This window comes from Perca fluviatilis, chromosome 1 (assembly GCF_010015445.1).
Source record: "Perca fluviatilis chromosome 1, GENO_Pfluv_1.0, whole genome shotgun sequence".
In the NCBI taxonomy this organism is placed as follows: domain Eukaryota; kingdom Metazoa; phylum Chordata; class Actinopteri; order Perciformes; family Percidae; genus Perca; species Perca fluviatilis.
The window spans coordinates 13,091,960-13,115,385 of record NC_053112.1 but is presented as its reverse complement, the minus strand read 5'-3'; the positions used below and the strand labels follow the sequence as shown (position 1 = coordinate 13,115,385).

Sequence of the window (23,426 nt, the reverse complement as noted above, 5' to 3'; positions counted from 1 at the left end):
CTTTTCCCGTTGGTTGTCCTGCAGATAACACAAACAAACACCTGGCGATGTGCTGTTTGGATGCTCGCATAAGAAAACAGCAGAAAATCTTTTGTTATTGTGGCCTCCGTGTTTTCACACACCTGATGCTCTAGGCTACGGCCAACCGTTGGTGGCAGTCATGCAACAAGTTGTTACGCCAAACGCCAATATAAGAGAAGAAGAAAAACACACATCCCGACCATGTGAACGCTGCCAGTCGGAAAAACAACGGGAGCGGTCCCTATTATTCCGAGGTGGCATGAACGCAGTATTATACTTATCAAAAGGAAGTGTGGAATTACCTGGAAAGAGCTAGAGAAAATAATTGGATATCTAAAGCTCAGTTTGAATTCCTTTATTGCCAGCACCCAATACGCCCTTTACGTCTTTTATACACTTCCAAACTTGCATAAATCCTTGACTGAAAAACTATTTCATGTTTAATGGAAACTTTTATTTACAGGAGTCTGGTACAAGCATGGGGTCTATTTGTGCTCCTAATTATGCAAATTTGTTTGTGGGTTACTTCGAAAAAAACTTTGTCATGAATGTCGAAAAAACCACACATCTGTCCAGAATTTGGAAATGGTACAGATACATTGATGATGTATCAAGGCACTATCGATGAACTACTTGGATTTATTGTCTTACTGAACAGTTTTGATGACAATTTGAAGTTCACAGTAGACTATAGCCAGGAGAGGGTTCATTTTCTGGACATGTGGGTTTTTAAAAAGAATTGGTCTACTACATTTTATTGAAAAGAGACTGATAAAAACACTCTTCTTTTGGCGAGTAGTTTTCACCCCACTAAAAAGAGGTCTACCTAAAAGCCAGTTCTTTAGACTCCAAAGAATATGAGACCACTGAGGATTATATGGAAAAAGCAAATGACATGAAAGACAGATTTGTACAGCGAGGTTATCCAATGGAATGGGTTGACAAATCTTACAAAACAGCCCTGAATAAACCTCGGTCAGACTTGCTAAAGAAAAGCAAAAAAAAAAGAAGTGATTTTCTGTCACCTGTATCACTACTTACTCTCCTCTCTCACATACCATACGCCCTATTTAAAAAAAATATTGGCACATTCTAAAATCGGATCCTAAACTCTCACATGTTGTGAACGGCTTGCCGCTCTTTGTATACAAACGTAAGAAGAATCTCCGAAATCTTCTAGTTCACGCTGACTTTGCGAGATACAAGCCAAGGAGAGCTTTGCAAAGATTATTAAACCCGTTACCTAGGCTACTGGCAACTACCGTTGTGGAGGATGCGCACAGTGCAACAACACCTATAAGACACAGAACTTCCGCCATCCTCACAATAACAAGATTTTTCCAATTAAGAGTGTCATCACTCATGTAGTGTACATTTTAACGTGTCCATGTGATCTGGTGTATGTAGGTAAGACCATAAGGCAGTTAAAACAACGCATTAGCGAACATAAGAGCTCTATTCGCAGAAACGACCGGGATTACCCGGCCGCAATACACTTCAATGATCATTACATCTCATCATTGCGCTTTTGTGGTATTGAACAAGTCAGTCTTCCAAAAAGGGGGGGGCAACCACGACTTGCTAGTAAAAAGACGCGAGGCATATTGGATATTCACTTTACAGACGCTATCGCCAAAAAGCCTTAATGATGAATTTAATCTCAATATTATGTTGTTTATATTGTTTAACGTTTCACAAGTTTTCATAGACACAGATGTAATAAGGTCATTAAATTATACAACCACCTTTCTGATTAGAAGCTGAAGACTACAACAGCCATGTTGGCAGAAGCTGGATGTGTGTTTATGGGTTTGATCCTGTACATCTCAGGTATGAATTGCTTTTCATCCGTTATTATATAACACTAATTAACTGTGTGAACTGTAAAAAAAAAAAAAAAAGAAAGAGATGAAATGTTTGTAATGTACAGTGGGTGTTCATTTGTAGACAAATTATAGTATTAAATTATATATTAATTAAAATAAAATTATTGAATGGTAGCTATCAATATCTTTACCTATGCTGCTGCTACATTATATTATTATGATCCTTTGAGTTTTTGATCTTAGTATCATTGACCAATTAGTGCAGAGAAGAACGTCTGTCCAGATGTTTGCTCATAAAATCTTCTGTTAAAGGAGTTCATGGACGAGCAAACAGCATCTGTGCTTTAAAAGGTTCATCAGTGGATCTGCCCTGCTCAGCTCATCGTCCCACTACAACCATGAAGTGGTACACTGTACACCAGGAACGATCTAAACCTGTTCAGACGGAACTCTCTACAGATGAAAATCGTGTGACGTACAACATGTCTGCAGAGAGTAACTTCACTCTAACAATCAAAGATCTGAGAGAGAGCGATGCAAATGATTACTGCTGCAGAGAGACTACTGACGACCCAGAACTCTGCTGGAACAACAAAACTGAGCTCCATGTTTCAGGTACAGTGGCTGCTAGTTATTTATTACTTAAAGAATGACATTATTATATTAAATCTTTTTGTATACATAATCTCAGACCTGCAGGTAAAGGTGATTCCTGCCACAGAGGGACAGACAGTGACACTGATGTGTAGCACCAGCTGTCCTCTGACTGAAAACCCTGCAGTCTACATCTGGTACAAGAACAGAGAGTTCCTCTATCAGGACTGGTCTCCCTGGTACCAACAGCTGGTCAGCAGTGAGGAAGCAGTCACATACTCCTGTGCTATCAAAGGCTACGAGGATCTCAGAGCCCCTCAAGTCTCAGTGGGTGAGTGACAGCATTTAGCTCCTTATTATATGATGAGACACCTGGCTACATATGTTATGCTTTCAAGAATAATTCTATTATTCACACACTGGAACCATAAATCCTAAAGCTTCTGATATACAATGACTACAACATTTTCCAAAAACAAAAACCATTAATTTTGTCCAGATTCTGTCACGTCGACCTGCTTCAGCGTGACCTATGCTAAAGGGAGAATGTGTTCTTATAAGACGACATCAGAGGAAGAGCCCTGCTCCATCACATATCCCAGAGGTTACGTTCCCAAAAAACACAACTCTCACCCCACCTCTTCTAAACCCTTTAAAATCATAGTTTCTATGAGATCTATTTCCCAATGGAAGATTTATTTTGTATTATATCTCTTCTTTTATCTTTGGTGATTTTTATATTGTTACAAGCACAATAACCACAGTTTTCTGGATTAATCATGCTTTGAGTTTATGTTTAATAATTCATGATATTACTGTATTTTATGTAACACCTGATAAAAAAAATACATTTGTCATCCCCCAACAGAAGTACATGTTCAAAGGAGTCCTGAAGCTCCACCGGGCCATGTCACACTGACCTGTAACACAAGCTGTCCTCTGACTCCCTTTATATGGTATAAGAGCAGACTTGTAGTTGAGAAACCAAAGTTTGTAGTTCCCAACACCTCTGCTGAAAGCTTCTCCTGCGCTGTAAAAGGCCGCGAGGATCTGCGCTCTGCTGAAGTCTGTGAGTATGAACCAACTTCTGGTCTGTGATATAGAAAAAATAACAAACATATTACAGTATAATGCAGTTGTCAGAAATCATGTTTGATTTTGTAGAGTCATGTTGATTTAATCTGATCTTCATTGTTAGACTGCGGTTGTAGTGTTTATTTAAATATCTTGTTAAGTGTATTTCAATCTCTGTTACTGGGGATCTGCTGCTGACCACTGTGCTTTATAAAGTTAAATACAGATCATAATAGTGTTACATTTTTTTTTGGCTTACAGCGATTCATTAAATCAGAAAGGAATTTATTGCCACAGTAGTTACTTTACGTGGAATATGCCTTACATATTGGTGCATACATACCCAAACAAACATATTAAAGTGATGGTTCGGAGTAATTTCACCCTAGGGTCCTTTGCACCATGATCTCGAGCCAAACCACTTTTCAGAAGCTTACTTGGTCGAACATTGGGAGCGTGTTAAGCGTAGCAAGCGTTCTTTTCGCTGAATAGCTTAGCGCAGAGGCTAATGGATCCGAAGTGTCTCTTAACATAACCCCACTAATAATGCCCGAAATGATACCAAAGGTCTACACTAGTATATATAGGTTATGCACTCATAAAACTATGGATTGTAAAATTTGTAAGTACACCAGAAGTTTATGTAAATAACACTTGCCTGCTGGCTTCTGCTCTCTGCTGCTGCTGCTGTTGTTACTACCGGGCAGTAAGAGTGCTTAGGGACATCTACAAATTACAACACCGAAAAGAGATGCAACAAAAATATTTATTAATTTAATGATTAAATAAGGTAATGTCTCCAAACTTACCTCAATTATTACTTGTCTCCTGCTAGTTATACTACAGCACTTACTTTAAAAAATAAGTTAAATTAAAAAATATTTTTGTTGCATCTCTTTTCGGTGTTGTAATTTGTAGATGTCCCTAAGCACTCGTCTTACAGCAACAACAACAGCAGAGAGCAGAAGCCAGCAGGCAAGTGTTATTTACATAACCTTCTGGTGTACTTACAAACTTTACAATCCATCGTTTTATGAGTGCATAACCTATATATACTAGTGTAGACCTTTGGTATCATTTCGGGCATTATTAGTGGGGTAATGTTAAGAGACACTTCGGATCCATTAGCCTCTGCTTAAGCTATTCAGCGGCTAACGCTACTCTACGCTAACTCTCCCAATGTTAGACCCAGGTGAAAAAAGCTTCTGGGGGGGTGTTTGGCTCGAGGTCATGGTGCAAAGGACCCTAGGGTGAAATTACTCCGAACCATCACTTTAAGCATTAATAAGAACAAACAAAATGGCTGTTTAAGTAGTTTAAGAACTTTTAGGTGCGATTGGTCCTGTTAGAATATTAACAGAAAAAAAGTATTTATGAGGCATAGTCTAGAAGTTTGAGACTGGCAGGTCCTAATTTCTAACATTTATGTATACAAAGTTGATATATTCTACCAAACAGGAATTTTAGTTTAAACATTATTAAAGGTAATTTTTGACTTTACTTAAAGTGAAACGGCCTCTTATCTTTCATCTATATTTTTCAGGTGTTAAGGATGAGAACTGCTTGATCATGAATTACGTCATCAGGAGAATCTGTGCTCTACGAGGTTCTTCAGTGAACATTTCAAGTGAATACTCTTCTCCCAACGACCACCCCAAGTCTAAACTATGGTATAAAATAAAGAGGAGTGGGAAGAAAGAAGTGAAAGAGTCAATTAATTCTGTACCTCGTATGAAGTATCAAGACAACTTTAGGAATCACCACATCCTGACAATCAGTAATCTGACGAAGAATGACTCAGCAGAATACACATTCAGACTCCACAGCTATGACCAAGGATTGAGACCTGGAGTGAGTTTGGTTGTCACAGGTAACTCTTTAGATGAAATACATCATTTTTGTCTGGAATTATTGCCTTCCACACCATGTTATACCAGCAGTCAGCACACTGAAAGGCCCATCCACTACTAACAGACAATACGGGTTACTTTTTAGCATTAGGGTCATCTTTCTCTAACTTTAACAAGGTGCCATAGTTTTAGTTGCATCAGCTTAACCAGACCCAACTTTACACTTATACAAGTATTTTTGCTTAAGTGGGTTGTTTTATAAGACACAGACCAAATGTGTTTTGTTGTTTAGGTATGAGGACTTAGTGACCGCTCTAATTATCTTTCAGGTCTGAGAGTGACGTTTACTCCCTCTGCAGTGGTGACAGAGGGCCAGAGAGTCACCCTGAGCTGCAGTACCAGCTGTCCTCTGACTGACAACACAAACTACATTTGGTACTTGAACAGTCGACCTTTGACCCCGACAGAGAAGCAAAACAAACACCTGGTTCTGGACCCAGTCAGCAGTCAGCATGCAGGAAAATACTCCTGTGCCATCGAAACCCCCCACAACATCAGCTCTGATGAAAAGACCCTTACTGTCCAGAGTAAAATGGGGAAATGGACACAAGCAGCAGCAGCAGTAATCATCTGTGCTGCTCTCCTGGTTATTATACCCCTCGCTGCCTTCTGGTGGATCAGGTGAGCGACACTGTCCTCTGATCAGAGCAATGATATTCACACACTAACCTGGTATCACCTATTCATTTGTATATGTACTCATTTCTTCTAACCAGAAGAAAGAGGACTTCCAGTCAGCCTCCTAGAACTGAAACCTCAGACAACTTGGAGCAGGTAAACAAGATGATTTAAACAATTTTGCCTCATTAGAAAAACATTGCCATCTTCCATCCTGCTTCTCTTCAGATCAAATTATTTTTTTCATCCAAGTCAGAGCTGCAGCTTCAACTCACTAATTAGGTTATGATTTCACTTTATTAAAACACTGTTATTCTGGTGACTCAGAAACAGATTGTTCCATAAGGTTTATATTTTGTAATGTTGGACCTAAATCTTTTATTCTACTGCCATGGTAGGTCAATCAGTCTTTTTTAAAACACTAGATATCTACTAGTCACATTTTTCAATATTGATATAATGATTGAAGTTTGCTCTCTGAACTGTCTGTAAAAGCTGCCTGTACCACGATACTAATATCAAACTAATATTGTTTGTCTTGTCTCCTCATCAGCTAAACCCTGATCCTGTGTATGAAAACAGCTTAGCTCGACCAGCAGAGCAGGAAGAGCTTCACTATAGAAGACTCCACTTCTCTAAGAACCAGGCAGAACCTCTTTACTCCACCATTGAACCAAATCAGCCCAATTGACAGGAGCATGTGGCTTGTTACTCTCAACTAGACCAGCACGACCCCCAGTGAGCATCTCTTACTATTACAACTGATTCGGGATCTACTTAGTGGCCTTACTCATCTTGATCAGTGGTAATATTTTCAACAACCAGCATTTCAAGGCTTTTTTCCGCCCTCCATTTCACTTCACTCCATGCTAATGTGGACCAGGAGTTCCTTAAAAGTACTGAGCCTCCCGAGCAAAAGCTAATCACTTTGAAACATCTGTCAGAAAAAAAGGCAGAGTGTTTCTGAAGAAGCAGTGACCACTCAGCTAGCACGGAACAGTGCATGTGCTAAAAATCTGCACAACAAAGAAAAAATGTAAAAAGTGGCCTCAGTGACACCATCACTGTTTTTCTCTACAAAACACAACATGACACAAACTTGGAGAGGTCAAAACACCAGCAACACTAGTAGTACTGAAGAATATCTTTAGTTAGACCGATGGGTTTTCGCTTGGGGCCTTTATCAGGGTCATCATACAACATGCATTACAAAGAACATTTAAATAAGGAAATATGAAAATATATCTATATCTACATACATATCTGCCAATGGGGTATTTACACATAAATGGCTTTGGTATATTGTCGAATGGTTTCAGGCTAAGTTGATCTCTTCACTAAACAAGTTGCCAGAGTTTTGACCTCTTCAGACTTTTTTCTCTTCTCCATACACCTTGGTAGTAGGAAGTTGAGCCAGAATACATACTCTGCTTCTACACAGCAACAACTTTTCAGTTTTGGACTTTTCACTGCATCATCCACGGAGAGCAGCTGGTGTCCAGAAAGCTGTATTCAGACCACGTTATGACAGGATTTCTCACTTTGTGTGAACTTTTAAATGAAATGATTTTGGAAGAGAAGCATAAGGACCATCCTGTGTTCCATAACACCTACTGGATTTTAGATCTGTTGTGGATTGTTGACGGACAGTTGGAAGATTTAAAACTCATATACAGGAAGCTAATAATTCCATGTTGTAAAGGTGAAAAGCAGCAGATTGTATTCATTGGTACTGTCAATGCTGAATCATCACCGTTTTAAAGCAATGTTAGTGTCAGGTTAAGTTACTTCTCAGGGGCTGATTGAACAGACTGACCACACCTGCTCTATTGTACAGATAACTTGAAATGAGGTCGTAAATAGATTGAGTAATGGCACTGCCAAATGTAACGTGGCTTTGTCAGGTAAGCTCATTGAAGCGTTTTTGTTTTCTGGTATGTTGTATTGCTTTTGATTTTATTTATAACTGTAAAAAAGGTTTTTGTAACATGTTCTACCCTGCATTATCTAAAGTGTATTAAAACATACTAGATATTACGTTTGAAGCTTGGTCTTCATTGAACTTTTTTTCCAAAACAAACCAACCCCAACTGCTACATATCTCCGATCAGTTAACACTGCTACATGTCGCATGAAAAGCCAATACATTATGTTAAAACTGAAAACAAATAATAATAATTGTCATTAAAATCACAGTGAGAAACATTGCGACACCATGAAGTTAAATTCAAAGTTTTCAATGACAAAATATGATGTCAAATAACTACTGCACTATAAACTGCACATAGATTCTTCACTAGAGGGCTCTTCTTACTAAGATTAATAATGAGGAAGGAAGTGATAGTTTGGTGTCAGAGCTGCATGTGGTTTTTCTGCTAGCCGTCTACACACTGAACAACAGTCCATTCTGTCTCTGTGAGGAGACTGCTGTTGATTTTGACCAGTTGTTTATATTGTTTAACGTTTCACAAGTTTTCATAGAGACAGATGTAATAAGGTCATTCAATTATACAACCACCTTTCTGATTAGAAGCTGAAGACTACAACAGCCATGTTGGCAGAAGCTGGATGTGTGTTTATGGGTTTGATCCTGTACATCTCAGGTATGAATTGCTTTTCATCCGTTATTATACACTCATCTAAAGGATTATTAGGAACACCTGTAAGATTTCTCGTTAATGCAATTATCTAATCAACCAATCACATGGCAGCTGCTTCAATGCATTTAGGGGTGTCGTTCAGGTCTAGACAATCTCCTGAACTCCAAACTGAATGTCAGAATGGGAACGAAAGGTGATATAAGCAACTTTTAGCGTGGCATGGTTGTTGGTGCCAGACGGCTTGGTTTGAGTATTTCCCAATCTGCTCAGTTACTGGGATTCTCACCCACAACCATTTCTAGGGATTACAAAGAATGGTCTGAAAAAGGAAAAAAGATCGAGTATGTGGCAGTCCTGTGGGCGAAAATGCCTTGTTGATGCTAGAGGTCAGAGGAGAATGGGCCGACTGATTCCAGCTGATAGAAGATCAACTTTGACTCAAATAACCACTCGTTAGAACTGAGGTATGCAGCAAGGCATTTGTGAAGCCACAACACGCACAACCTTGAGGAAGATGGGCTACACCAGCAGAAGACCCCACCGGGTACCACTCATCTCCACTATAAATAGGAAAATGAGGCTATAATTTGCAGGAGCACACCAAAATTGGACAGTTGAAGACTGTAAAAATGTTGCCTGGTCTGATGAGTCTCGATTTCTGTTGAGACATTCCGATGGTAGAGTCAGAATTTGGCGTAAACAGAATGAGAACATGGATCCGTCATGCCTTGTTACCACTGTGAAGGCTGCTGGTGGTGGTGTAATGGTGTGGGGAATGTTTTCTTGGCACACTTTAGGCCCCTTAGTACCAATTGGGCATCGTTTAAATGCCACAGCCTACCTGAGCATTGTTTCTGACCATGTCCATCCTTTATGACCACCATGTAGCCATCCTCTGATGGCTACTTCCAGCAGGATAATGCGTCACAAAACTCGAATCATTTCAAATTGGTTTCTTGAACATGACAATGAGTTCACTGTACTAAAATGGCCCCCACAGTCACCAGATCTCAACCCAATAGAACATCTTTGGGATGTGGTGGAACGGGAGCTTCGTGCCCTGGATGTGCATCCCACAAATCTCCTTCAACTGCAAGATGCTATCCTCTCAATATGGGCCAACATTTCTAAAGAATGCTTCCAGCACCTTGTTGAGACCCACATTAAGATGTTGGGTCTGGGAACTCACCATTAACGGAGCTCAATCCGAGGGGCGGGATAAACGGATGTCTTTCAAATTCCCTCTGCACGCAATAGGATAGCGCTACAACCAGGCAGAGCAACGAAGAAGGTAGCGAAGCTAGTTGATAGATTAAACTTTTGCCGTATCCGGTCGGCAAAACTCCGAACACATCTTCATTTTTTAAGAATGACTTCAGTGCCGTTCTTTATTCTTTCCTCAAAGAAAAGCTGAACTCCAAATCTTCCAGAAGACCGCTGTTCCCAGCAGCAGCAGCCATAAGCCCCGCCCACCGACTCTATACACGATGTGATTGGCCTGACCAAAATTTGGTTTTTCCAGCTCGCAAGTCAATGGAGAGTGCCTAGACTGACCCTGGCTGCAAAATAAATTTGCTGCCACTAGGGTGCGTCTAGATTTCTAGGCTAATATAACACTAATTAACTGTGTGAACTGTAAAAAAAATAAAGAGAGAAAAAAAAGAAAGAGATGAAATGTTTGTAGTGTACAGTGGGTGTTCATTTGTAGACAAAGTATAGTATTACAATTATATATTAATTAAAATAAAATTATTGAATAGTAGCTATCAATATCTTTACCTATTCTGCTGCTACATTATATTAATAATGAAAGAGAGTTTTTGATCTTAGTATCATTGACCAATTAGTGCAGAGAACGTCTGTCCAGATGTTTGCTCATAAAATCTTCTGTTAAAGGAGTTCATGGACGAGCAAACAGCATCTGTGCTTTAAAAGGTTCATCAGTGGATCTGCCCTGCTCAGCTCAACGTCCCACTACAACCATGAAGTGGTACACTGTACACCAGGAACGATCTAAAGCTGTTCAGACGGAGCTCTCTCCAGATGAAAATCGTGTGACGTACAACATGTCTGCAGAGAGTAACTTCACTCTAACAATCAAAGATCTGAGAGAGAGCGATGCAAAAGATTACTGCTGCAGAGAGACTACTGACGACCCAGAACTCTGCTGGAACAACAAAACTGAGCTCCAGGTTTCAGGTACAGTGGCTGCCAGTTATTTATTACTTAAAGAATGACATTATTATATTAAATCTTTTTGTATACATAATCTCAGACCTGCAGGTAAAGGTGATTCCTGCCACAGAGGGACAGACAGTGACACTGATGTGTAGCACCAGCTGTCCTCTGACTGAAAACCCTGCAGTCTACATCTGGTACAAGAACAGAGAGTTCCTCTATCAGGACTGGTCTCCCTGGTACCAACAGCTGGTCAGCAGTGAGGAAGCAGTCACATACTCCTGTGCTATCAAAGGCTACGAGGATCTCAGAGCCCCTCAAGTCTCAGTGGGTGAGTGACAGCATTTAGCTCCTTATTATATGATGAGACACCTGGCTACATATGTTATGCTTTCAAGAATAATTCTATTATTCACACACTGGAACCATAAATCCTAAAGCTTCTGATATACAATGACTACAACATTTTCCAAAAACAAAAACCATTAATTTTGTCCAGATTCTGTCACGTCGACCTGCTTCAGCGTGACCTATGCTAAAGGGAGAATGTGTTCTTATAAGACGACATCAGAGGAAGAGCCCTGCTCCATCACATATCCCAGAGGTTACGTTCCCAAAAAACACAACTCTCACCCCACCTCTTCTAAACCCTTTAAAATCATAGTTTCTATGAGATCTATTTCCCAATGGAAGATTTATTTTGTATTATATCTCTTCTTTTATCTTTGGTGATTTTTATATTGTTACAAGCACAATAACCACAGTTTTCTGGAATAATCATGCTTTGAGTTTATGTTTAATAATTCTTGATATTACTGTATTTTATGTAACAACTGATTAAAAAAAAAATACATTTGTCATCCCCCAACAGAAGTACATGTTCAAAGGAGTCCTGCAGCTGAAGGCCATGTCACACTGACCTGTAACACAAGCTGTCCTCTGACTCCCTTTATATGGTATAAGAGCAGACTTGTAGTTGAGAACCCAAAGTTTGTAGTTCCCAACACCTCTGCTGAAACCTTCTCTCCGCTTCGTAAAAGGCCACAGGATTCGCGCTTCTGCTGAAGTCTGTGAGTATGAACCAACTTCTGGTCTGTGATGTAGAGAAAATAACAAACATATTACAGTATAATGCAGTTGTGATTTTGTTGAGTCATGTTGATTTAATCTGATCTTCATTGTTAGACTGCGGTTGTAGTGTTTATTTAAATATCTTGTTAAGTGTATTTCAATCTCTGTTACTGGGGATCTGCTGCTGACCACTGTGCTTTATAAAGTTAAATATAGATCATAACAGTGTTATATTATTTTTTGGCTTACAGCGATTCATTAAATCAGAAAGGAATTTATTGCCACAGTAGTTACTCTACGTGGATATGCCTTGGTGATTGGAGCATACATACACAAACAAACATATTAAGCATTAATAAGAACAAACAAAATGGCTGTTTAAGTAGTTTAAGAACTTTTAGGTGCGATTGGTCCTGTTAGAATATTAACAGAAAAAAAGTATTTATGAGGCATAGTCTAGAAGTTTGAGACTGGCCGGTCCTAATTTCTAACATTTATGTATACAAAGTTGATATATTCTACCAAACAGGAATTTTAGTTTAAACATTATTAAAAGGTCATTTTTGACATTACTTAAAGTGAAACGGCCTCTTATCTTTCATCTATATTTTTCAGGTGCTAAGGATGAGAACTGCTTGATCGTGAATTACGTCAGCAGGAGACTCTGTGCTCTACGAGGTTCTTCAGTAAACATTTCAAGTGAATACTCTTCTCCCAACTACGAAGACAAGGCTAAACTATGGTATAAAATAAAGAGGAGTGGGAAGAAAGAAGTGAAAGAGCCAATTAATTCTGTACCTCGTATGAAGTATCACGACAACTTTGGGAATCACCACATCCTGACAATCAATAATCTGACGAAGAATGACTCAGCAGAATACACATTCAGACTCCACAGCAATGACCAAGGATTGAGACCTGGAGTGAGTTTGGTTGTCACAGGTAACTCTTTAGATGAAATACATAATTTTTGTCTGGAATTATTGCCTTCCACACCATGTTATACCAGCAGTCAGCACACTGAAAGGCCCATCCACTACTAACAGACAATACGGGTTACTTTTTAGCATAGGGTCATCTTTCTCTAACTTTAACAAGGTGCCATAGTTTTAGTTGCATCAGCTTAACCAGACCCAACTTTACACTTATACAAGTATTTTTGCTTAAGTGGGTTGTTTTATAAGACACAGATAAAACATGTGTTTTGTTGTTTAGGTATGAGGACTAACTGAGGATTTAGGGACCGCTCTAATTATCTTTCAGGTCTGAGAGTGACGTTTACTCCCTCTGCAGTGGTGACAGAGGGCCAGAGAGTCACCCTGAGCTGCAGTACCAGCTGTCCTCTGACTGACAACACAAACTACATTTGGTACTTGAACAGTCGACCTTTGACCCCGACAGAGAAGCAAAACAAACACCTGGTTCTGGACCCAGTCAGCAGTCAGCATGCAGGGAAATACTCCTGTGCTGTCAAAACCCCCCACAACATCAGCTCTGATGAAAAGACCCTTACTGTCCAGAGTAAAATGGGAAAATGGACGCAAGCAGCAGCAGCAGCAGTAGTCGTCTGTGCTGCTCTCCTGGTTATTATACCCCTCGCTGCCTTCTGGTGGATCAGGTGAGCAACACTGTCCTCTGCTTCAGAGAAATGCTATTCACACACTAACCTGGCATCACCTATTCATTTGTATATGTACTCATTTCTTCTAACCAGAAGAAAGAGGACTTCCAGTCAACCTCCTAGAACTGAAACCTCAGACAACTTGGAGCAGGTAAAGAAAATGATTTAATTGATTTTGCTACATTAGAAAAACATTGCCATCTTCTATCCTGCTCCTCAGATCAAATAATTTTTTTCATCCAAGTCAGAGCAGCAGCTTCCATTCACTAATTAGGTTATAATTTAACTTAATTAATACACTGTTATTCTGGTGATTCAGAAACACATCGTTCCATAAGGTTTATATTTTGTAATGTTGGACATAAATCTTTTATTCTACTGCCATGGTAGGTCAATCAGTCTTTTTTTTAAAAACACTAGATATCTACTAGTCACATTTTTCACTACTGATATAATGATTGAAGTTTGCTCTCTGAACAGTCTGTAAAAGCTGCCATACAATTAGGTTTTCTCTACAAGATTTATTAGAAATTGTATTAATAAACATATGTTTGATGAACTGTAAGAGCTACTCTGGCCACTGAGTACCTGCTATGCTAACCCTCCCATCCAGTTGAATCATTTTATATTAATTTGGGTAGAAAGATCAGCCAAAACATTATATTCAGTGCAATGTAAAATATGATTTCACCTGTCTCTTTATCAGCTAAACCTTGGTCCCCTGCATCATGACATCTCGGCTCAACCATCAGAAGATGATCTTAACTACAGCAGAGTCCACTTCCCTCAGAACCACACAGACGCTCTCTACAGCACAGTCCAGCCACATCCGCCTCAAGAACAAGAGCACGTCCCCTATGCTGTTGTCAACTTCAGACCCAACATGACCATTGATGAGTAAGCATCACTTGCTATTACTGTACAACTGTTTAGCCAGAGCCTTTTTAAGGGATATACTGTAAGAATAATGTAGCTTATTACAGCATGGGCTACCTGGTATCTAAGAAACTACTGGTACTATTATGATAAAAATGAAAAGATTTTCATTGTGCTGTTTAAAGTTTACATTGATTTCCATGTTGGGATGATTGACGGTCAAACATTGGGTACTTATGCCCAGTGTCACTGAACACATCACTTCTGCTCAAAGGGTTGACAAACTGGGTTACAGATTGCAAACTACATCACCTGAGAAAATTGCTTTCCTTATAAGTATATACATTTTCCAATATTTTGCCATTTTTAACCCACAGTACATTAATGCATTATTTTCTTCACTTCCAGGCTAACGGACAGTGAAGAACAGGCAGTGGCTCTCTAGAACGTATACACCACAGCAAGTAAAAACTTAAAGAGACTGAATGTAACAACCCACCTGGCTCTGTGACAGAACTTGGATTGTTCTGTTTATCTCTGCATTTAATTCTGCATTTAGGGACTTCAGTTGATGAGCTTATCTACACCAGCTTACTGTGAATCGGCAGGCAGACGTCCAGCATCCTAATGATACCTCAGGAACACCTGAGAGCGCTGATGGTCACCCACTGCCTGTTTTAGGGATCCTCATCAGTGACCTATTGTCTCTAAAATGCATATTTAAAGGTTATCAATTCAATGGCTTTCTCATTTATGAATATAATCACATCAAACGCCTGTGATATGTCTCAGACATCCTCCCAGAACTTTCACAGCTGTTAGTTTGTGAAAAAGTCTTTAGAAAATCCTGTAGTATCCTCATCAGTGACCAAGGCTGTTGTTTCTAAAATGCATATTTAAAGCTTTTCAATTCAATGGCTTGCTCATTTATGAAGATAATCACATCAAGCCACCTGTAATATGTCTCAGACATCCTCTTACAAATTTCACAGCTGTTAGTTTGTGAAAAAGTATTTAGCAAATCCCGTAGCATCCTCATCAGTGACCTATTGTCTCTAAAATGTATATTTAAAGCTTTTCTATTTAATGGCTTTCTCATTTATGAATATAATCACATCAAACCACCTGTAATATGTCTCAGGCATCCTGCCAGAACTTTCACAGCTGTTAAATTGTGAAAAAGTCTTTAGCAAATCCCTTAGCATCCGCATAACTGACAGTGAAATTTGTAAAAGGATGTCTGACACATATTACAGGTGGTTTGATGCCAAAATATTCATAAATGAGAAAGCCATTAAATTGATAACCTTTAAATATGCATTTTAGAGACAATCGGTCACTGATGAGGATACTACGTGATTAACTAAATACGTTTTCACAAACTAACAGCTGTGAAAGTTGTGATAAGATGTCTGAGACATATCACAGGTGGTTTGATGTGATTATATTCATAAATGAGAAAGCCATTAAATTGAAAAGCTTTAAATATGCATTTTAGAGACTATAGGTCACTGATGAGGATACTACAGGATTTGCTAAATACTTTTCACAAACTAACAGCTGTGAAAGTTGTGATAAGATGTCTGAGACATATCACAGGTGGTTTGATGTGGTTATATTCATAAATGAGAAAGCCATTAAGTTGATAACCTTTGAATATGCATTTTATATACAATAGGTCACTGATGAGGATGCTAAGGGATTTGCTAAAGACTTTTTCACAAACTAACAGCTGTGAAAGTTGTGCGAAGATATCTGAGAAATATTACAGGTGGTTTGATGTCAACATATACAGAGGTGAGAAAACTATTAAATACATAACCTTTAAATATGCATTGTATAGACAATTGGTCACTGATGAGGATGCTAAGGGATTTGCTAAAAGCTGTGAAAGTTTTGAGACGATGTCTGGAAAATATTACAGTTGGTTGGATGTCAATATATTCATTAATGACAAATGTGTTGAATTAATAATCTTTAAAGGTCCTACGACATGCTGCTCTTTGGATGCTTTTATATAGACCTTAGTGGTCCCCTAATACTATATCTGAAGTCTCTTTCCCGAAATTCAGCCTTGGTGCAGAATTACAGGCACTAGAGCCAGTCCCACAATGAGCTTTCCTTAGGATGTGCCATTTTTGTGTCTCTAGCTATTGAGGAGGAGAGAGGGCGGGGCAAGGTGGAGAGTGGGGGTGTGGCCTCGACCAACTGCCACTTTTCTCGTTTGAAAGCCATGATGTCTCTCTCTCATGGGTTGGCCAAATTCTCTGGGCGGGCAAAGCAGAGAAAGGGGAGGTAACCTTGCTTGTTATGACCTCATAACAAGCAAGATTCCAGAACGGCTCATCGAAGCTCTCATTTTCTCAAAGGCAGAGTAGGATACTCAGGGCTCGGTTTACACCTATCACCATTTCAAGCCACTGGGGGACCATAGGCAGGCTGGGGGAATGCATATTAATGTCAAAAAACCTCATAAAATGAAATTTTCATGCCATGGGACCTTTAAATTTGTATTAAATAGCCAAGAGATCACTGATATTGATAAGGTATTTTCAAAGGATTTTTTTTCACAAACAGCCATGAAATCTGTGAGGGGATGTCTGAGACATATTACAGGTGGTTTGATGTCAATATATTCATTAATCAGAAAATGGTTGTAACTACCATCGTTATTGGTAACTATAGCCTACATCTTTATTTATCTTTATTTATTTTTACTAATTCACAAGTGTGAAATGTTGAATGGCTCTCCCTCTCTTTAATGGAAGTGGTTTGAGATGTCTATGTTGTAAAACAAAAAAGTTAATGAAGATTAAAATGAGTGGGGTTGCAATTTTACGACGGTCCCTAAGTACGTCTATTGTGACGGGCGCGTTGGACAGACATGAATTTCTTTGCGCTCTAAACAGTGTCGTTATTATTTTGGTGATTTTGAGTTAAAAAATAAGTGTGAAACGTCTGTCTAAATAAGCTCTCCAACATACCCAGAAACTGGGGGAAATCGAAGTATTGACACGGAGCTATTGAAGGTAACATCCGCGAAAACCGACGAATGTCAAACATTAAACTATCTTGGAGCTATTGAAGGTAACATCCGCGAAAACCGACGAATGTCAAACATTAAACTATCTTCACCGCGGTTGAATGAACTGAGTCAGTGCAGTCAGCACACCTTTCTGACAGAACCACAACCAAAACTTGTTTTCAAACATGTTTTGTGCAGTTGTAGGTGTTATACTTAAAGTTAGTTAATTACAAATGAGAAACGTGCACTGCATGGACATTATTGTGTCCAATGGCCTACTTGTATTTATTATCAATTTGCTAGGGAATCAACCAAACACATGGAATTAACGGGTTTGACAAGCTAAATCCGTTGGTTTTGTTGCATGTAGCGTTAGGTTTGTGCAGTCCTGCTAGCAACCACGAAACGTTAACGTTACGCTAACCTAACGCTAGCTAACATACTGCTTTCTCTAAAAATTGTTACATTAAATAATCTATTCTGTGTGGACACTTACTTGGGTAACATACCTTATGTTAGCTACACGACTTATTAATAAATACTCACCCAACAGAAAATTGTTTGTTTGCATTGATGCTTTTGTTGCCTATAATAGCTTTCCATATTAGCATTAGCTAGCTAACGTTAATTGATGGTCGTCCGAAAATATTGGTTTATTCTTTTTTCCCGGTTTGTTTTCAAGAGCCGCTAAGTTATATGCTTTTCGCATGAAAATGCGTTATTAGGTTACAACAGAGACTAACTTGTTATCCAGCAGAAGGCTTGAGTTAACGTTAGCTGGTAAAGCTGGTTTCTTGAAATGGCCGCTAGGGGTCTCTGTGATGATGTTTCTTTTCTAAATAAAGGGCACTAGTTTCTTTTAGCGCCCTTGAGAGTGTGGCCAACTCAAATCATGGGCGCCATATTGGATACCAATGTCAGATGACTCTACAGTGTAACCCTATGGGGCGAATATGCTATCTTGAAATAAATCGCTTATTTTCACCATAAACAGGCATACATCTCTAATATACAGCGCTGGTTTCTTTATGCCTTTTTTTGGAATAAACTTTATTGTCATTGCACAATGTTCAGGTAACTTTACTGAGACAATTAAATGCTCATTAGATTTACTTACTACCTTTTTATGAAGGTAACATTACTACCATGAAAAGTAAAAATATTTGACCATATCAACTACAGTTTTATTTATGTATTTGCAATGTATTGTAATATTTTAAAAGATAATTTCCTTTTTCTTTTCTGACAACTAAAATATAAGCCATTTTACTTCTTTTATTCTACAAGCACAGCATTAACATCTAAAACAAAGTTTTGGATCTATTTCGACCTCACTCTTACCGTCACCACGGTCTTACCTTGAATGATGCAATCCTTCAACCTATCCTCGAGACATGTCAACACATTGTACATTGATTAAATTAAGTACTCAAAAAATACTAAAGCCGTAAGAACTCTGGTTCTATATGAGTTGTGTGTGACCTCAAAGGTTTATTAATAAGATTTTTTTTTTCTTTCTTTTTTTCTCTGCCTACCAGCCTGTCCACCTAGGCCTATTGTGACTGTGGCTGTACCCCTCTATGTTGTGTATCTGATGTAATGCTGTATGTTATTTGTTCTGTGTATTTTGTGTTGTATTTGACTGCAATGATTTGTATAAATAAATAAAAATTATGTCAACAAAGTCATGTGACTGACCTTAGGAGGCTTGGCCGCCATCCATAAGAGCATCTAGGTGGTATCCTCTTTGCTTTACTCGCTTCATCCGAGACCAGGTATGTTGTGTATTAAGACGCAACATTTGGGACTCTGCTGTTGTCAATCCGTCACTTTTGTGCAGGTGCCTTGTGTCCCTGAAGATTGTGTGGGGTGTATTCCCTTTTTTGCATTTCATTCACAAGTTGTTGCACAGTTTGTGTCTTTGTTTTACTAGCGCCAGTTACTGTGGCTTGCAGTTTTGGGTAAGGGCTGTGTGTAAGTGCTTGCGCTGTTTGTTCAGGTTGTTTTTTCTCTACAGGAGTAAAAACCTTTAATTGATTTGAGTTCATTCCCGTTAGCTCGCTGTCTACAGTGAGTGGGGTCCCACCTTCTCAGGGCTCAGCCGCTGCAGAGATGGCTGAATGCCTTCAAACTCCACCCGAAGTGGGACAGGCATGAAGCTTCGTGTGTCGCGTACATGCCTTCAAGTTCTGTCATCCAAGGTAAGACCGTGGTGGCGGTCTGAGTGAGGTCGAAATAGATCGTAAGTTATGACTATAACTATGGATCTATGAGACCGAACGATGACCGTCACCATCTCTTGTTGCTCAGAACGGGCTGAGGCGTTCCAGGCAAGAGGAAGAGGCGTGGCCACCTGGATGCTCTTATGGACACCAGCCAAGCCTCCTAAGGTCAGTCACATGACTTTGTTGACATGTCTCAAGGATAGGTTGAAGGATTGCATCATTCAAGGTAAGACCGTGGTCATCGTTCGGTCTCATAGATCCATAGTTATAGTCATAACTTATGATTTATCTAATGTAAGTCGGTTATGGATTGTGCCTTTAAATAGTTGACTCAGTTGTCCTATGCTTGTGCTCTGAAATGTTTAATGGGCCCACTAATTAATTATTAATAAAATATATTCAGATCCAGCTTTACAATTACATTAGAGCCATAATATTTAAGCAAGAGTGTAAATGCTACAACAAAGAGACAAAATGTCATACAGAACTCAAAACAATAATATATTTCATTCCCATACAAGTATACACTTCAGTAATTAATCCAAATACAAAACAAAATAGGAAATAATTTGTAGCCTCTAGTTTAGGTTGTGCAGGTAGCTGTGTGTCTTTTGTTTCTTTGTCTTTCAAGTATGTTGAAAATTCAAGTCTGGTTTCTAATCCAGTTGTCACAGTAAGTGTTAAATATGCGCTCAAGACACTTCTACAGTAGACAGAGCTTGTAACAGTAAGTTAGCAAGTTATCAATGGGTGAGGTTACATATTTTTAAAGTCAGTATAAATAAATTAGACAGTAAAGGCGTGAAAATGTGTTGTGAAGAAAAGGAAACGGTACAGATGTGGGTCTCAGACACATAAGGCAGAACTGGATCATCATCAACATCCAAGCTGTGTGACAGTATGTAAGATTGTGTACTGGTACTACATGGTCTCTTTGATCGATTGATAAAGTGTCTTGGTTGCTACTTGCGTAAAAAAAAAAAAAGAAGAAAGAAAAAGGAGGAATGTGGAGGAGTGTTATGGTTTTTATCGCAACCATTCAGAGGGCCCTATCTTGCACTCAGCGCAATTGCCTTTGTACACCGACACATGTGTCATTCCTATTTAGCCCCGACGCACAGCGGACCTTTCCCTCCACAGACGCACGTCGGTAAATTAGGGAATGTATTTGCGTTCCCGGGGGCGGTTCAGCGAAAAGAGGAGGCGTGTTCCGGCGCAAACGTTCTGTGATGCTATTTTGCAGTTTCAGAAAACAATTCCGCCACTGACCAGGAAAAACCTGGTCTAAAGTCAGTGGTGCTAGTCTAAAGTCAGTGGCGCATTATTCAGATGCTATTTTAGGGGCGCATGCTTGGCCATAATGTAGCGTGTGCACAACGCACATACACTTAATAATAGCAATCCGCCATGGAACAAGTGCACCTGATCTTAAAGGGAATGTGAGATGACGCTCCGGTTGGTTTATTGCACGTTACACCCAAACCACACCTAGCTACTTCAGACCAACCCATTTTAGATTTGCGTCGGGCGCAAAAGTCATTTATCCCGCCGGTATAATAGCAACAGCGCCCGAGATCCGCCCACAAAGCTACTTGCGTTTCACGTTTGATACTTGTGTTTCAGATCGTTAAAATAGGGCCCAGAATGTGATTTAAAACGCGCTCAGACTCTATTTGTCACATAACACTGAAGAGAGGGGGAGGGGGGAGTGTTAGCTGACAGTGTCAGCGGATGGAGCCTGAGTCATTGTGTGCTACTTCTAGTTTTATTTGGTTGATGCCACTTCCTCATACATTCCCCCTGTATGAACACTATTCTTTACTGGTTTATGTACAAATAGTAAACTAAACCAACCATAATAGTGATAAGGTTGCATGATACCACATAACTTGCCTTTTCAGTAGGCTACGTTTAGTCAGTTGTTTTTCTGTTAGCTTTCATTGTCTACCTTGATTCACACATTTGCTACTGTGAACTTTTTGACAGTGGTCTCCAGCAGCTGAACGGGCATTTAATCACCTGAAACAAAGTTTTTCCACTGCTCCTGTGTTGGTTCTGCCATGCCAGTTCGTGGTTGAAGTGGATGCTTCTGATGTGGGTGTTGGAGCGGTTCTGTCTCAACGTTCCTCCCAAGATGAGAGACTTCATCCCTGTGCTTTCCTGTCCCGTAAGCTGTCTGGAGCAGAGAGGAACTACGATGTTGGAAACAGAGAGTTGCTGGCAGTGAAGGTGGCGTTGGAGGAGTGGCGGCATTGGCTCGAGGGGGCGGAACAGCCGTTCCTGGTCTGGACGGATCACAAGAATCTGGAATACCTGCGTTCTGCCAAGAGACTAAATTCACGCCAAGCGAGGTGGGCTCTTTTCTTTAACAGATTTAACTTTACCCTGTCCTACCGTCCTGGCTCTAAGAATGTGAAGTCTGATGCCTTATCCCGCCTGTTTGACCCTGATCCATCTCCCGAAGAACCTATTAACATTCTGCCTGAGTCTTGTTTGTTAGGGGCCATTGCCTGGGAGGTGGAGGAAAGGGTTAAAACGGCACAATAAGGGTTAACTGTTCCAGCTGGTTGTCCTCCTAATCGCCTGTTTGTTCCTGCTGTTCACAGGTTATCCATTGGGCCCACACCTCTCCTCTTTCCTGTCATCCTGGAGTCAAGAGGACCAATTTCATGGTGCAACAGCGATTCTGGTGGCCGTCCATGGAGAGAGAGGTCGGGGAATATGTGGCTGCTTGTCCAGTCTGTGCACAAAATAAGACTTCACGTCAAGCTTCTGTTGGCCTCTTGCAACCTCTGTCCATCCCCAAACGCCCATGGTCTCACATTTCCATAGACTTTGTTACTGGGTTACCCCCCTCCGACAGTAATACTCCTGTACTGACAGTTGTGGACAGATTTTCCAAGATGGTACTTTTTATTCCTCTCCCCAAGCTACCCTCTTCTAAAGAGACAGCGGAGGTTCTGCTCGCCCATGTATTCAGGATCCATGGGCTGCCTGCTGATGTGGTGTCAGATCGTGGTCCCCAGTTCATCTCTCAGTTCTGGAAGGCATTCTGCACGCTGATCGAGCCACGGTCAGCTTGTCTTCAGGTTACCACCCACAGTCATGGTCAAATGGTCAGACAGAGACTCAATCAGGAGATGGAGACGGGTCTTCGTTGCCTGGTCTCGCGGAATCCAGCTTCATGGTCCAAATTGCTACTGTGGGTAGAATATGCTCATCCACCGGTATGTCCCCATTCCAGTGTGCCTATGGGTACCAGCCACGTTGTTCTCCGCACTCGAGAGGGAGGTGGGAGTTCCTACTGCTGTGGCCTTGGTCAGGCATTGTCAGCGAACCTGGACAAGGGCTCGACAGGTCCTCTTGAGGAATAGGGACCGGTACAAGAGGCAGGCTGACCATCGAAGAACTGGCGCCCCACTATCGAGTGGGTCAGAAGGTGTGGTTGGCCACCAAGGACCTTCCACTGCTCACCGAGAGCCGTAAGTTGGCTCTTCAGGTCGTAGGACCTTTTCCTGTGTCTAAAGTGATTAATCCTGTGGCTGTCCAGTTGAAACTTCCCAGGTCTATGAGAGTTCACCCCACATTCCATGTGAGCAAGGTCAAACCTGTTAAAGAGAGCGCTCTGGTCCCGGCCACACCGCCCTCCCTCGTTGGTCTTGTTTGAGGGGGTCCCGTCTACATCTTCCACGAGCTTTTGGCGGTCAGGAAGAGGGGTCGAGGAAGACAGTTTCTGGTGGACTCGGAGGGCTACAGTCCAGAAGAGAGATCCTGGGTGTCAGCAATA

The 23,426-nt window shown here is 40.3% G+C and overlaps 2 protein-coding genes across 4 annotated transcripts; both read left to right on the top strand.

The window, feature by feature from the left end:
- Positions 1–243: 243 nt before the first annotated feature.
- LOC120564587 (contactin-1-like) lies at positions 244–16,487 on the top strand. Of its 3 annotated transcripts, XM_039809720.1 has the most exons (10): positions 244–1,851; positions 2,160–2,462; positions 2,539–2,772; positions 2,941–3,045; positions 3,310–3,510; positions 5,059–5,385; positions 5,695–6,046; positions 6,142–6,199; positions 14,220–14,410; positions 14,798–16,487. In XM_039809720.1, the coding sequence occupies exons 1-10, from the start codon at positions 1,800–1,802 to the stop codon at positions 14,832–14,834; spliced, it is 1,860 nt and encodes a 619-aa protein (XP_039665654.1). In that variant the 5' UTR covers positions 244–1,799; the 3' UTR covers positions 14,835–16,487. The 3 variants fall into 3 exon arrangements, with proteins under 3 accessions (XP_039665654.1, XP_039665667.1, XP_039665660.1); XM_039809733.1 differs by lacking the exons at positions 14,220–14,410; positions 14,798–16,487 and adding an exon at positions 6,597–8,080 and having other exon boundaries at positions 246–1,851; positions 6,145–6,199; XM_039809726.1 differs by lacking the exons at positions 14,220–14,410; positions 14,798–16,487 and adding an exon at positions 6,597–8,080 and having other exon boundaries at positions 247–1,851.
- On the top strand, positions 8,436–11,577 carry LOC120564607. The gene is made up of 4 exons (XM_039809745.1): positions 8,436–8,646; positions 10,540–10,842; positions 10,919–11,152; positions 11,321–11,577. Exons 1-4 carry the CDS (start codon positions 8,595–8,597, stop codon positions 11,551–11,553), a joined length of 822 nt encoding a protein of 273 aa, XP_039665679.1. The 5' UTR covers positions 8,436–8,594; the 3' UTR covers positions 11,554–11,577.
- Positions 16,488–23,426: the final 6,939 nt, after the last annotated feature.